Genomic DNA, 13,846 nt, shown 5'->3' on the forward strand with positions numbered 1-13,846 from the left:
AACAGAACCAGGAAACTCCACACTAAGAACTCCAGGTATGAAATACAGATATATTCTCTTACCTTTAACACCACAACACGTACCTGGTAGAACCATGGGAAGACTTGACCTTTAGGGTGATAGCGGCTGTTCACAATACTAAAGAGGGTCTCTGTGACCATAGAAATCCAGTGTTTTGTGGGAAGAAAATCAGGTTCAGTCTGCAAAAATCAAACCCAAATATTCATCGTTACTTTTTCTTAAATCAGGTCCTACCGGAACAGAAGGTCAGCAGCTGATGTTCCAGCTATGATCCATCACGAATGAGATTATTTTGTCATTCTATGTACAGTAAGCAGCATCATTTACTTGCCAATGCTGACCCTCCAGACGCTACTTTTGATCAGGTACTGTTCAGTGAAAGCAAAAATGATGAGAAAAGAGGCTGGCTGGGTTTTAGTGTCCACTAGACCTCTATCTTATCTGTCAAAACCAACAGATAAATGTGTTAGTCATTATATTTCTTGTGAGAAAGCACCTACGCACTCTGACTGCTTTTGTATAGACCACACACCATCTATCAGATGGGATTCACTGAGCAGGGTGAAGTTTGAACTTCAAAATGTGAAGTACTTCAGATCCACTTCATTATATTCCACTAAGAGTAGCGAATCTCTTTCCCAGATTGACTCACCTCAGGCATCCCTTCAGTGTCTGAGGAAAGGCTGCTTTCATATTTGGCTACAGCAACTGCAAGACCAGTTAAGGCAAAAATAGAGTTTCCTTTCACCACTGGGCTGTCTCTGGACACAAAACAGGCAAAGAGTTAAGAAGCGTAATAGAGATGCAGGCCACAAAACACAATACAGGAAAGTTGTGCTACAGGTGGTCCAGGAGGGAAGGCCTTTGCACCTAGCAACTTTATCGGGCTGTCTTCTAGCTCAGCAAAAGTCTATAACATTTCATCTTCAGGAATTAGAGAAAGAATGGGGGAGAGAAGCGTTTCAGTCTTTTTTCTTGTTTGTCTTTTACATAAAGCCTAGCACATATAAAGTGGTATAAAAACAGAAGCTTGCTTCCCCTATAGTGAGGATTGCCACCATGCAGAGCAAGTAGCACTCTCAGAAATGCACCACTTGGTCTTAGCTAGTCCCATCTCTACACAGGACAACACAAAAAGCTCTTCAAACTATTCTTCAAGCTCTTCAATGCTATACAGGCAGTGGCACTTCACTGCAACAGCATCTGTTCAGAAGATTTAGCAGAGCAGGCATCACTGAAATCTCAGCTTAAAAAAAAAGTTTTTCATTATTCCCCTGTGCTATGAAAACATTAACATCATGCAAAATGACAGGTTTCAAAGAGTACTAACTTCTACCACAGTGCAAACCTTTACTTTTAAGGAACTCAGGAAAAAAATTGTGCCACCTACAAATAAGAGAGAGAATATAACTGTGTTCAGTTTCATGAAAAGATAGATGTCGATATCCCAGTCATTCCCTGAAAAACATATTGCAATACAATCCTGCTGGAACTCTCTTAGATGTTTTACAATAGTAGCTGAACAGCACAACTGTACTAGGCCACTTAAAATCTTACACTAGACCAGTACACAGTGTACTACACTTTTGGCATCAGTCTTCCATTTCTAAAAACGTCTTCAACTGTTGCTATAAAAATACACCTACACTGCAAATTTAGGCATTTGTTCCAGATCCAAAGATCTCATTTTTACAATAAAAATATTTTCTGGATTTCTGGTTCACTTTTTAAAGTGAGACACACAGGTCTTATGGAATGTCATTGACCTCTCCTGTTTGGAAGGAACACTGAAACTATTTCCTTTCAGATAAGAGATACCTACAAATAATTACAACTACATGCGTAGTTAAGTAATTTGAAACCTCCCCATATCTCTTGCCTTACATAATTTCCTAATCTATGTATAGAACCTTTGTTGTTGTTGATCATCAACTTCTAAAAGGTTACATTTCATGATGTACCTCAAACAGAGAGAAACTTCGAAATCTACACACTCATGAAAGCTGGATGCTTTAAATTTAATAAAGGTAAAAATCATATCCTAACAAGCCCCAGAAGGAAAGAGTAGTGTCTTACTCTTTATTGAAAATATGGGGGAAAAGACCAATATTTTAGTAAAAGAAAGTCAGTAAACACAAGAAGTTCTAGAGGCGTAATCCATGCGAAGGAAATCCTTCTGCTGTTACCTAAAGAAAATTCACCAGTCATTCCCAAATTAGGCAATGCTTCTACCTCAACTAGTTTTGCTAATGAACTTCTGCAACTAAAATCACAACTTAAATTCTGAGACACAGAATATATTTAAAGTTTATTATTTTGTTCCTCCTTTATTTGTCTCTTTCTACTACCTTACCTTAACACAGATATTTATTGAGTAGCTAAAATATCAAACAGATCTTCCAAATTCATCCCTCTTTAACTGACTCCTTCAAGATGGACTGACATGCAAGGAAACAGAACAGCTGGAAATATTTTAAATATCCATATAACATAATAACAATGATAAGTTAGAAAAGGAAAAAGGTCAAGTGTTTATGATTTTGAGTCTTAATTAAAATCTCCAGAACTCTCAACTCGCAAAAGTATTTCAAACTAGTCTTTTGTACATTTACAAGAATACCAATGTTGAAATGGTCTGTGAGATTTCACTGTAATTCTTTCATTGATGACCTCTTCATGATTTAAGATTTTCTAAGTACTTGTTCTTATGAGGCTTCACTATTTCTGACACTTTTGTTTAAACTGGTGCAAGTGGCCAATTTCAGGTTAACCAAGGGCAAAGCATAATAGGAAGCTAGCTGCCAGTGCAGAGTGAAAAAAGGAAGTCAAACCACTTTAGCAGCCTATGAAGGAGGTTAAAGTTTATTGCTGCCTGAAAGCCATGTGCTAATTCTAATAGCAAATGAACAAGTCTGCCACAATCTGAAAGCATGTAATTTCCTGCCTTGGGGGCATCTAGGCACAAGGAAGGCACCTTAAGAGAAAGTGGGACAGTTTTGAAAAGCCAATACTCCACTAAAGACCAGCCAACTTCTACATAAACGAAGCAACTTGAGGCAAACAATCTGCTAGTTAAAAAAAGAACAGACTAATAGTGCATATAGCATCTACCCAGGCTTTCCTGAAAACATAGGCATCAGCCTTCCTAATAGACACAGTCAGTCATAAAAATCTCAAAGCACAAGGTGGGGAAGAGTTCCTTTCCTGAATAATCATGTGAAATCATGAAATTGTCAGATAACCAATTGCAGAAAATATTATCTTACATCTTCTGCCACAAAAGAGAACTCATTCTTATCTGTAATAAATTAGCAGTTCTTACTTGGAAGCACCTTTGATGACATCGGTCAACATATCTCTGACCCTGCCAAGAGAAACAGAAAGAATTTACACCACGTTTGTTATACTATACCATGAACTCAGCTAATTTCCCCTTATGCCTTACACGTGTCCATTCTAGGTTAACAGTTATCTCATATAGCTATCAAAATGAGCGCAAATTAATCACAAGCATTAAAACTGTAAAAGTGCTTACGTACTACCCAACATTTCTTCATGCTCATGTGCACTACCAACGTTTTATAAAGGGCTCTTATTTGACTTCATACCACTTTTTGTAAAATGCAAGTTCATGCAATAGCCATAAATCTGTTCTTTGAGCTGTTACACATAAGTTTCCAGATCACTGTTCTATGTCTTAGCATAATAAAATGAGAAAGTTTTACAATGGACAACTGTAACAATATATCCAACGCTTACTATACTTCTGGAAACCACTATGGGCAGTTATGCTATTAGGTAATATAGTAACCTGAATCCATTTAAATGAAAGCCATAGGAGTAGTTAAAATTTCTTACACATTACTGTAGGTGATTTATAATAGGCTACTTGTCTGCATTTGTTTAGTTTTGCATTCATATCAAGACAGAAGCAGAGATGCAGTGAATCTTCTATATCGCCAAGTTAGGGTGAGGAAAGAGATCCTCTATATTACCACATACAATACCATTCTGGCCATGACTGTCACCCTACAGAAAAAGATCACTCCAATCACAGTTCCACAACACATGATCAGACGCACGCCTCATAAAATAGGGCCATATGTTATAAGACTGAGTTATACTCAGGCTTTAAAAGAAACCTACTCAGGCTTTCCTTCATAACCACTGTTTCTGCGTAACTGTTTTTGCACACAGTTTCAAACCCACCTACACTAGAAACACTTACAGCAACTTGGCAAATACCAATGCAAAATTGCACAGTACTTATACAATAAAGCATTAACACTAAAGTTTATATCAAGCTGTCCACAATCAGGTTAAACCTCATGGGCAACACAAATGCTTAATGGGTACTGAAGTTAGAGCCCTGAAGCACCAAGCAATTAAGGGGGAACAGGAAAGGACATGAAAGCTAATACTGGGCTCCCAGTTCACTCATTGCTTTGATTTCTCTACTATTAAAGGGAATTCTGTTCATTTTTGACATAGCTTACATTAACACTATTTAGGAAATACAGAGCAGAAATCAGTTCAAGAGAAATCTACAAAAGCAGCATTGCTATAGACATTCTTCTCACCTGCAAAATGTTTCCGCTTTATACCTTATCAAGAAAGGGATCAGGCAGAGCAACAACAGAAAATTGTGCCACTACTACATAAAGAATCTCTCCTACAATACCATACCATTCTGCATCTTACTATGAAACCCTCTAATCTAGACTTAGCTGGAATAAAACAACAGACACAAATTTTCTATTCCTGTTGAATAGGACTTAGTAACACCTTTTTGACTGAAATGGGCAAAGGGCATTTTGCTTTTTGTTTGTACATGCTTTGTTCCCAATGCACTTATGAAGCACAGAAACAGATATTTATACTGTCTGTGGATACGTAGTTCTTTCTTTCTGTGAAGCCTCCCACTTCCCACCTTATCCCCCTGGCCATGCACATACATGGCTAAATCCTGACTGAGAGAGACTCCTCAGCTGACTGAACCAGAAGTAGTTGAGGACATGGATCAGGGTGTGCATCATGTGCTTGGTTTTAAACAACATCCTCAGGCTCAACATTGCCAACTTACCATACAAACTGACGTGTGTCTCAGTGCAGTACAACATACATCATACCATGGCCTACATTTCTTTTATCAAGCTATTTTCAGTCAGACATCTCACTTAGTCTCTGCAAGTAAATTTTGCTCTTTGCATAATCCTGCTTTAACATGACACAAAACAAATACAGTTTTCCATTCCTTCCAGTTGTTCACCCTACAAAGTTTCAGACACTGTAGAGGGGAAGGTACCTGTGAACCCGTGCATATGGGAATCCTTACAGTTACCCAGTAGTGTCTTTCTTCCTGCTCCCTCACTTGCCATTACAAGTGATCAGGAGCAGACAGGCACTTCCTTACCAGAGCCAAGCTGTAAACTGTTTGTACTGCACCTCTTCAGGATCCTCTTTTCCATGTTTTAACTGCATCTCCAGCTCTGCCTGCCTCCCCTGCAGAATTACAGAGTAAGTCAGAAGTGGATCTTACATGGCCAGTCATCATCAGAATTCTTCAGAGAACACTTAGGTAATGGATGTAGCCTTTCACTTGAGGGCTACTTCATAAGTGAACTTGACTGTTTTTCATATGGGATCCCACTGTAATAAACTATATATTAAGTAAAATAATTCATAATTTTTTACTCTGAGTGGGGAAAACAAGCTGCAGATGGCAGCTGAGATACTGAGTCATCTCTCCTAGTCCATGCAAAGAGACAAGTTCCCTTGGGAAGGGGTACAACAAGCAGGGAATGAGATTTAGAAGCCTGCTAGCTAAAATGGATTCTAATAGCAAAACATCACTTACTTGATTCAGTACTTAAAGCAGAATTCCCCATCGTTTTCCTTTCTATGACCCCAACCTCCCTGTGAACTCCTACAACAGTTCCTTCTGTACCTTAAAGGAGATTATATGGATTCTGGCCTCTAACAATTGTTATCTAAACACACTAAGTAGCTTTGCTTTAATGTTCAGTCTCCAACGGTGAGACAACTACATCTCAACTTGTTTAGGTTGCCAATTACTGCTCCTTAGTAGATTATTAAGCCTTAGGTGAAAAATATAGGCACATAAGCTGTGTTTTTCAGGTATTGAATACTTGTAGTTTGGGTGTGCATAAAAACCTGGGAACACAAGAGAGTCAATCCTGTAAATCCAGATGTCAGTCAAAAGATGACTCTCCACGGAGATTAAAGGAGCATATACAACACAGTGACTAAAGAGAAGGCTGCATAAAAACTATGCAAAAACCTATTGCAACTTCCCCAAACACATAAACATTGTCTTAAGTTCTGTACTAAATGAAGATCATCATGATGAGGCTGATTTCAGTCTCAAAAACATGCTGAATGCCCAAATTGGCAAAAGTGCTTAAGCATGTGAGCAGACATAATAAAAGAGGACTCTCAGGTGTCCAAAAGGAAAAAAATACTCACACACGTGTTTTGGAAAACCGGACTCTATGAACGTCTGCCTCCAAACTGTAGAAATGATTACTCTACTAGCTGTTCAGAAATACTGAATTATGTAGTACTATCCAGACTACTCACCTTATACTGTAGTCTCTTTGGCCATCTCAGATGAAAGATACTATAGAAGCATAAGGAGTAAGTAAAGATACTAGATCTCCAGTGAGGGACTTCAAAAGCAACAAAAACAGGCTCTATTGCCCTGCACGAAATCCTAGAGAGGCTTTCAGAAACAAGCCTGGTAAATGCCAAGCTTCTTGCTCAGCTTGGCCTGAAATCTTGCCTCAGAGAGGAAGCAAAGAGGAAAGTAATTAAATACAAGCAACAATGGCCCCCTCTGTAGTTAGGACCTAAAATTACAATTTGAATAGCCACTGCCTGCTTTGTAATGGGGCTGGCTCGGCTTAGAATCTGCTATTTTGCTGATGGCCAAGAAAAAATTTGTTTTGAAAATGTTAGAGAAGCATGCTTTGCTGCACAGCAAAACAAGAAACAGTCAAAACTTCTAGAATTCGCTCAGCAACCTGAGCTGCTCATGCTGAAAACAGCTGATGTGGTGTGGAAATACAAACAAGTAAATCCTTCTAGTAGCATAAAGAGAGCCTTCTAGAAGGCAGCTATTTGTTGGAAATTTTTTAGATCATTTTCCTGTTGAAAAACCAAATGACACTACATTGCTCTAGATATCAGGTCAGGTAACGTAATGAAAGAGAGGTTTTAAGATATTTCCTAATCATTAGATAGGGTGGAAAAATCAGAAGAAGAGTCCCTCACAGTGTGACAGGATTACGTGCTGATTAAGAGAAGTTCTATTTAAAGAATCATTCCTCGATAGCTTCTGTCTCCTTTGTGATATTATTATTACAAAATTCCTATCCAAAATAATAGGTTAGAGTTCTAGCTAAAATTTCACGTTCTAAAAAAATCTAAGAACTGACATAGGAACAAGACTGCAAGAACCTGTAAGCAGAAGTTATACTTCAACAAAGTATCCCAGATTGTGCTGCCATTAACTGAAGACTCATTTTTATTTCCTTTTCATAAATTTTATTATTAAACACCTCAAGCTTTATTTTTAAATTATTGTAACTTGCATGGGTGCTCTTGCTGGCAAAAATAAAACTCATACCACTTGAATGAGCATTAATGTGCACAGTACTATGTACCTCGAAATTACCTGCAGGACTGCACTGTAGGTTCGACTCATAAATCCTAACCAGGACTGTGGCAGCAGTATGGAGCGGTGCCATTCAGAAGGTTGAATGTTAACCTGTGCAACACACCAGAAAGCGTAGAAATGGTTACATTAAATCTAACATATGCAGAATGTATGCTCTCCAACCCGTGATTTGCAGGCAATCATTTGCTCACGCCCATAACACATTACACACAGCTGTAGGAAACTAAAATTATAATGTACTTTGTTCTCCTTCCTGGTTTTACCCAGACCAAGTTACTTTCAGCTTCATTACCCAAGCCAGACAAAATTGGTTGCATCAGGTAGTTCAATAGATAATTGATCCCAGACAGAGCAATGGAATTACGTGTGGCAATAAGCACAACACTTTGTAGCACTGGTAGACAAGAATACGTACAAAACAAAGATGTTATTGCAGTTTTTGTTTGTCATAGTTTTTGTAAATCTTAGGTGCTTCTAAAAGCTTGTATTTAAAATAAATACAAGCAGATGACTATCTAAATACAGGGAAGATTATTCAAAAGGAGTTAATACCCATGACTGGGGTATATATAACTATGTTCAAGTACATAGTTCAAACTTCCCTTAAGGAAAGGAATTGTTTAAAAAAGAAAGGAATCACAAAGGTTCTTTCTAGGAAGCAACAATATAGAACTAACAGGTCGAAAAGAACACCATCTCAAAGATAGGTTAAAGAAATTGCAACAGCTCTCCCTACTTGCCTCCAAATCACACAGGTATGACAGCCTCAACTTCACAACAAAAGAATAACTCAAAGTCAACTACACAATCTGATCTACATGCACAGCTTTTTCTCAGGAGCCCAAGGTTGTTCTCTTCAGTAAGCACCACAGCAAACAGACTCAAAGACTTTTTCAGAGCATGTTGGGAAAAAAAAAAAAAAAAAAAAGAAGTCAAATGAGCATAGTAACAAGCCATTTTCTAGCCCTTGGCAGCTTAACAAACTAATTACAGGGATAAGTTAAACAGAGTGAGTCACAAATTCAAGGCCACCAAGAAAGTTTCTCCAGACATCAGAGTCTTACATGATATATATACCTCTCCCTGCATTTTGCATGTTATGCAAGTTATAAATCAAAACATATTAATTCACAAAAATGTGTATCACAACTAATTAGAAGTCTCTATTTCCTCCTCTGCATGACTGTCTTAATTGCAGCAACATTTTATTAAATTAAGATAGTTCAGGTGTCCTCTCCTTTTAAACTGCTGTGTTTTCAGACCCACAAACAACATAAGCTCTGTAATTAAAATGATGGGTGTGCATTGTTATATCTCATCATATTCCACAGTGGGCACACAGAATTGATTTTTCTTGCTACCGTCCAATTATTTCTACTGTCTGCCTCTACCAAAAAGATGAAAAAATGTCATCACAGCCATTTGGACTCCACTGGAAGTAAATTATTTAATCTCAGCAGTTTCCAGGGTAATCAGTTTTTAATAAAGGAAAGGCAAACATGTCAGGTTGAGGTGAGATGGGATATATCTGAGTATGTGCTGTTTAAGGCCTACTCTTTCTATTTCTAAATTAAAAGAACATGCCAGACTCCCTGAGTTATGGAAAAACCCTGTGAGCTGTGATCAAAAATTGTGTAAAGCCCACCTAGAGTAACTAATCTTGCTAGGCTTAATCCCAGAAGGTTATTATTCTTCCTTTTTATTCCTCCTATTTTGTTTTAGTACAGAGACTAGTCACTGTTAACATGGAAAACACTCCATGCCTGAAGGTATGTCAACCCTCCTTTCTCCATCATGTGCTCCACTGGCCTCCTCTGTATAGAATGGTTAACCAAGATAAACAACTGAACTCCCCTTGTCTGTAATTATCTTCGTAAGTCTTCCTGCTTCATCTCCTCTATTTTATGCCCCTCATGATCTACATAAAGCAGTCAATATTCCTTCTTTTCGTGGATTTTATAACAAAAAACAAAGGACTGTGCTAAAGCTTCAGGCCCACTGTCAGTGATGAACTTAAAATAGTTTTGAGTAAGTACTAATACATCTATAGAAATAAATACAGTCTAAAAGTCAACCAATCAAAAGAGATGACTTGCTCCACCCCACAGCCAGTACAAATACACCCTGCAGAAAAAAAGAAATCTCATCCTTAAATGATGACTCAGTAACACTAGCCCTCCCTTTTTAGCCAAAATTTTATTCACACAGCTCTCTCTTCTCTGTTCATCAATTCCTCAACAAGTTGATGAGCAGTCAAGGCTCCAGTCAGAATTCTTTGCCTCAGGTTCCCAAGGCATCTGCAGCAACTCCAATCTTCCCCTTTGCCTCTACTCTGAAACTATTTTAGACTTGTGCATTGAGATTTGTCTGGTCTCATGGTGATCTGTGAAGTTCGCCACGTAATCTGCACTTGTGCACCAGCGCAAAAGCAGGTCTTCAAAACACTTCAGGTGCTCATGCAGGAAATACAAAGCTTTAGATGCATTGTTGCATTTAAAGTAACTAGACAACATGGTCTAATCAGGAATGTATTATTAGCACCTTGCACATCTTATCTAAAATTTGCAGATGTGCTTGATGACCAGCAGAACTGCTGAGCACCTTTTGAATAATTAACTTTCTTTATAGCAATAAACATTTTGTAGATATGTGGAATGAGAGGATGACAAGAGGGAATAGAACATCTTCACATAACAAAGAATACTCAAGTAAAATTCATCTATGACTGAAAATGATTTGACATAGTGCTGAAGATTATCACATAAGCAGTGCTGATACCCGCTATTTCAGTACAGGAAACCTGCAGTCTTTACTTGTCCTCTATCACTGGATACACAATGATAACAACAACTACATTAAGCATTGGTTAACTAATACTAGCAAGCATAGACAAAGCTGACAATAAGTGAAGTTCAGATTCTTTTGAGTGTGCAATTTATGTGTAAGAAGATATCGGGCAGGTGGGGGGCACAGGGAAGGAGGCTCAAGAGACTTCTGAACCAACGACGAGTGGTTGCGAAACACTGCTACACTAGTCCTGGGATGTTCCTAGGAGGCAGCGTAGCCAGACCAGGCTGCCAAGTAGTTTTCAAGAAAGAGCTGCAGCCTGACCTCTGAGGCAATAAGAAACAGCATGAGCTATGAGCTACTAATCTGAGCCTGTTGATCGATGTTTAAGAAGGACATGTCTCCCTGAAAAGACACACAAGCATAGACTGTGTTGGCCAAAACCCAAGACAGGGAATGCTGGCAAACCACAGGAGATATTACTCCTGTACTTCAACACTTCTGAATACACATAGCACAAGTTTTGCACGCTTCTGCAAGACTGGAAAGTCATTTCAAATGAAATCAGAAGCTCATTTCCCCCCTCCAGTGCACTCCCAATAAAAATCAAACACCATGGCAAGATCTGGATGAGCTTTCTTTAAGCACTGGTGCCTTTGTGCTGCCACACATCTTTGTATATTGCTCACTCGTTTTACACTGATACATAACCGCTAGAGAGCACACAAAACAAATTTAGGAAACAGTGAAATTAAGCATGTTTCTATCACTTCCCTGGGTATCTAATTGACATAATACTGTTTAAAGGACCTAGAAACTGTGATACCATTAAAAGCAAAGAGACTGGGAATCCCAGTAAGTTCTTTTACTAAGTACAACAGGTTTCCACCTCGATAGCCCTGCTAACTCACATAATTCAGCTCATCTCTAACAAACGTGTGGCTGTGAAAACATGTTGTAGACAATACCCATATGTCAGTGACATGTTTAGGCATGTATTTAAATGCCCTTCTCACATATGGGACATACAAACTGCAACCTCAGTGATTTCATTAATAAGGCTAGCATTACATATCCGTATCAATAAAATAGTGAAGCAGCATTTCTTTTCATCTCAAATTTTGCTTAGAGACTCTTTTCAACACACTTGCATGCATATACTTCCAAATCCTCCCCCCAGCATTCCTTTGTGAGAAAATAATTGTCTTTCTCCAAGGCACATTAGACTGAGGAGGAGAAAAGCAAAAATCTGTCAACAAACTTATTTCCTGAATACTGTTTCATCACTGGGGAAGATACATTCAGTAAATTCAGTAATGGAAACCAGCACAAAGTAGTTAATAATCTGAACTACATCCATTGAAATACCTAGGCACAGAAGAATACACTACAGCGAATTCTGTTCCAGAAAATCCAATTATCATCTTAAGGTACTTCATGTACAAGGTTTGAATAAGCTCTTGAATCTCTTGATTACACCAAAATCAAACCAGGAAAGAAATGTACAGAAAGAGCTTTCCACTTCAGTGCTCATAGATACATGTCATCACAGCACATCTAATGAACACACTTAAAATAGAAGCAGGGAATGCTTCTTCCATGAGCCTAAAATGATTATTTGTACAGCAGTATTTAATACTGTACAACTCACCACTGGCACCCAACTTTGCAATTGTGCCTGTAAATATTACTAATTATTAGGGCAAAATAACTGTGCTATTTCCAACACAAAGAAAGCACTTGAATATTGAGAAATATGCAAAGGCAAGACCACCCTCCTTTATTTTAAAAACACTGCACTGTCAAAGCCACCATTTACCACATCTGTGTGCCAAAAGCAGGCTGCCTCTGTGCTTTTTGCATGTAGCATGAACTGTTCCCTTTACCTCCACTAACAAAAGAAAAGATGGGTAGCTAGCTGAAAGCCTAATAACTTTGACCCAAAACATACATTTACAGAACCATCAAAACATCTGGTACATGATGTGAACATATGTGACTATTCATTCGTTTTCACAACAGAGGTAAGCGAAGCTGGTAAGATGTTATTCCTATGAACTGCTAGGAAGAATTACTCCAAAATCTGAAACAGTCACAGGCAATTATTAGCTAATCTAGCCCAGGTGACTGTGATAAACCTCAGGGACTTCTTGTACAGTATGATGCAGGCAGCTGTGGAGAAAACAAAGAAAACCCATGGTCTATGCAATTTCTGACCACTGTGAATACAGTAACTTACATGTCCTCTCAAAGAGAGGTTAACAAGCTCTGTTTAATAATCAATCAAACAGCACATCCCCATTTCTGGGGGAAAGATGATCTTCCTCTTCCAAGTCACCAGTGACCAGGAAAGAGCAATACAGCATTTCAAACACACCACTGTTTATTGAACTTATGTTCTGCCTCCCATGAGATACCAGTTCAAATAACATCAAAAAACCCTTCTGCATCTTAATCTGATCCTGCTGACAGGTATTACAGCTGCATCTAATCCCTTAGCTAGAAGAGCATCTAGGAGATAGAATAAGTCTGGCTGATTAAGGTTTAACAGTAAATTACCTTTTTACTATTGTTGTTACTGTTAGATTTGAATGGCAGCTAGACCCACGTATTTGTTATTTGTATGCTTTACAGACTTTTAAACACACAAGAAGAAATTCTTTCCTCTGCATAAAAACCTCATGTAACTCGTTTTTTTTTGTAGCAGAATCTCAGGCATCACACTTTTACACATAAAGAATCTCACAAAAGTGAAACTCAAGCCCCTCCCCATGCCCCACTTTTCAAAAAACTAACTGTAATAACGGCAACTAAGCATACGCATACAGATATGCAACCTGTAGGTTCATATTCTACAGATGTGAGCGTAGATCAAACCACTCAAGAGAGAAAAATGTTATTATCCCAGTATGGCAATTATATTGATGACTGCTAATCCCTAACTAAGGAAATGCCAACTGCTGGGGATTTTTAGAGACAAAATAAATGGATGCTTGCCATCTCCCAATTAATTGTAATTTCTTGGTGTTTACATCCAGTTTTCTCAGAGCTTTATGCTGACTGCAATGCTTCAAAGGCAACTTTAAGTCTTCTTTTTAATAAAACTCTTCTTACTTTACTTAAAAAGTCACTATGAGTTAAAAAAAGCCCCAAAATAAAAAGGAATCGAACCAGTAGCAAAGAAGTTCATTCTGGTAATTTAAAACCCCTTAAAAAACTGCTTAATATGCTGTGTTGAACTCTGAAGCAATGACTTTGCAAAAACACTTTAATTCCTATAGCCACTGCAGGGAAAAGATGAACCTGGGTCCTACTAACTCAATTTTCTTAGACCAATAC

At 38.2% G+C, this 13,846-nt stretch overlaps 1 protein-coding gene across 9 annotated transcripts in view; it reads right to left on the reverse strand.

Moving 5' to 3' along the window:
• The window catches only part of FOCAD (focadhesin), a 129,205-nt gene that overhangs the window by 30,374 nt on the left and 84,985 nt on the right, over window positions 1-13,846 (reverse strand). For 7 of the 9 annotated variants that reach the window (XM_075137868.1, XM_075137869.1, XM_075137866.1 and 4 more), the window contains 5 exons: window positions 7,718-7,810; window positions 5,435-5,523; window positions 3,344-3,385; window positions 674-782; window positions 84-200 (listed from right to left, as the gene is read on the reverse strand). In XM_075137868.1, coding sequence (XP_074993969.1) covers window positions 84-200; window positions 674-782; window positions 3,344-3,385; window positions 5,435-5,523; window positions 7,718-7,810 — 450 coding nt within the window. The remainder of the gene's footprint in view (window positions 1-83; window positions 201-673; window positions 783-3,343; window positions 3,386-5,434; window positions 5,524-7,717; window positions 7,811-13,846) is intronic. The other 2 variants (XM_075137873.1, XM_075137874.1) reach the window with 2 other exon arrangements.

Source organism: Calonectris borealis, chromosome Z (assembly GCF_964195595.1).
Source record: "Calonectris borealis chromosome Z, bCalBor7.hap1.2, whole genome shotgun sequence".
NCBI classification, from domain to species: Eukaryota; Metazoa; Chordata; class Aves; order Procellariiformes; family Procellariidae; genus Calonectris; species Calonectris borealis.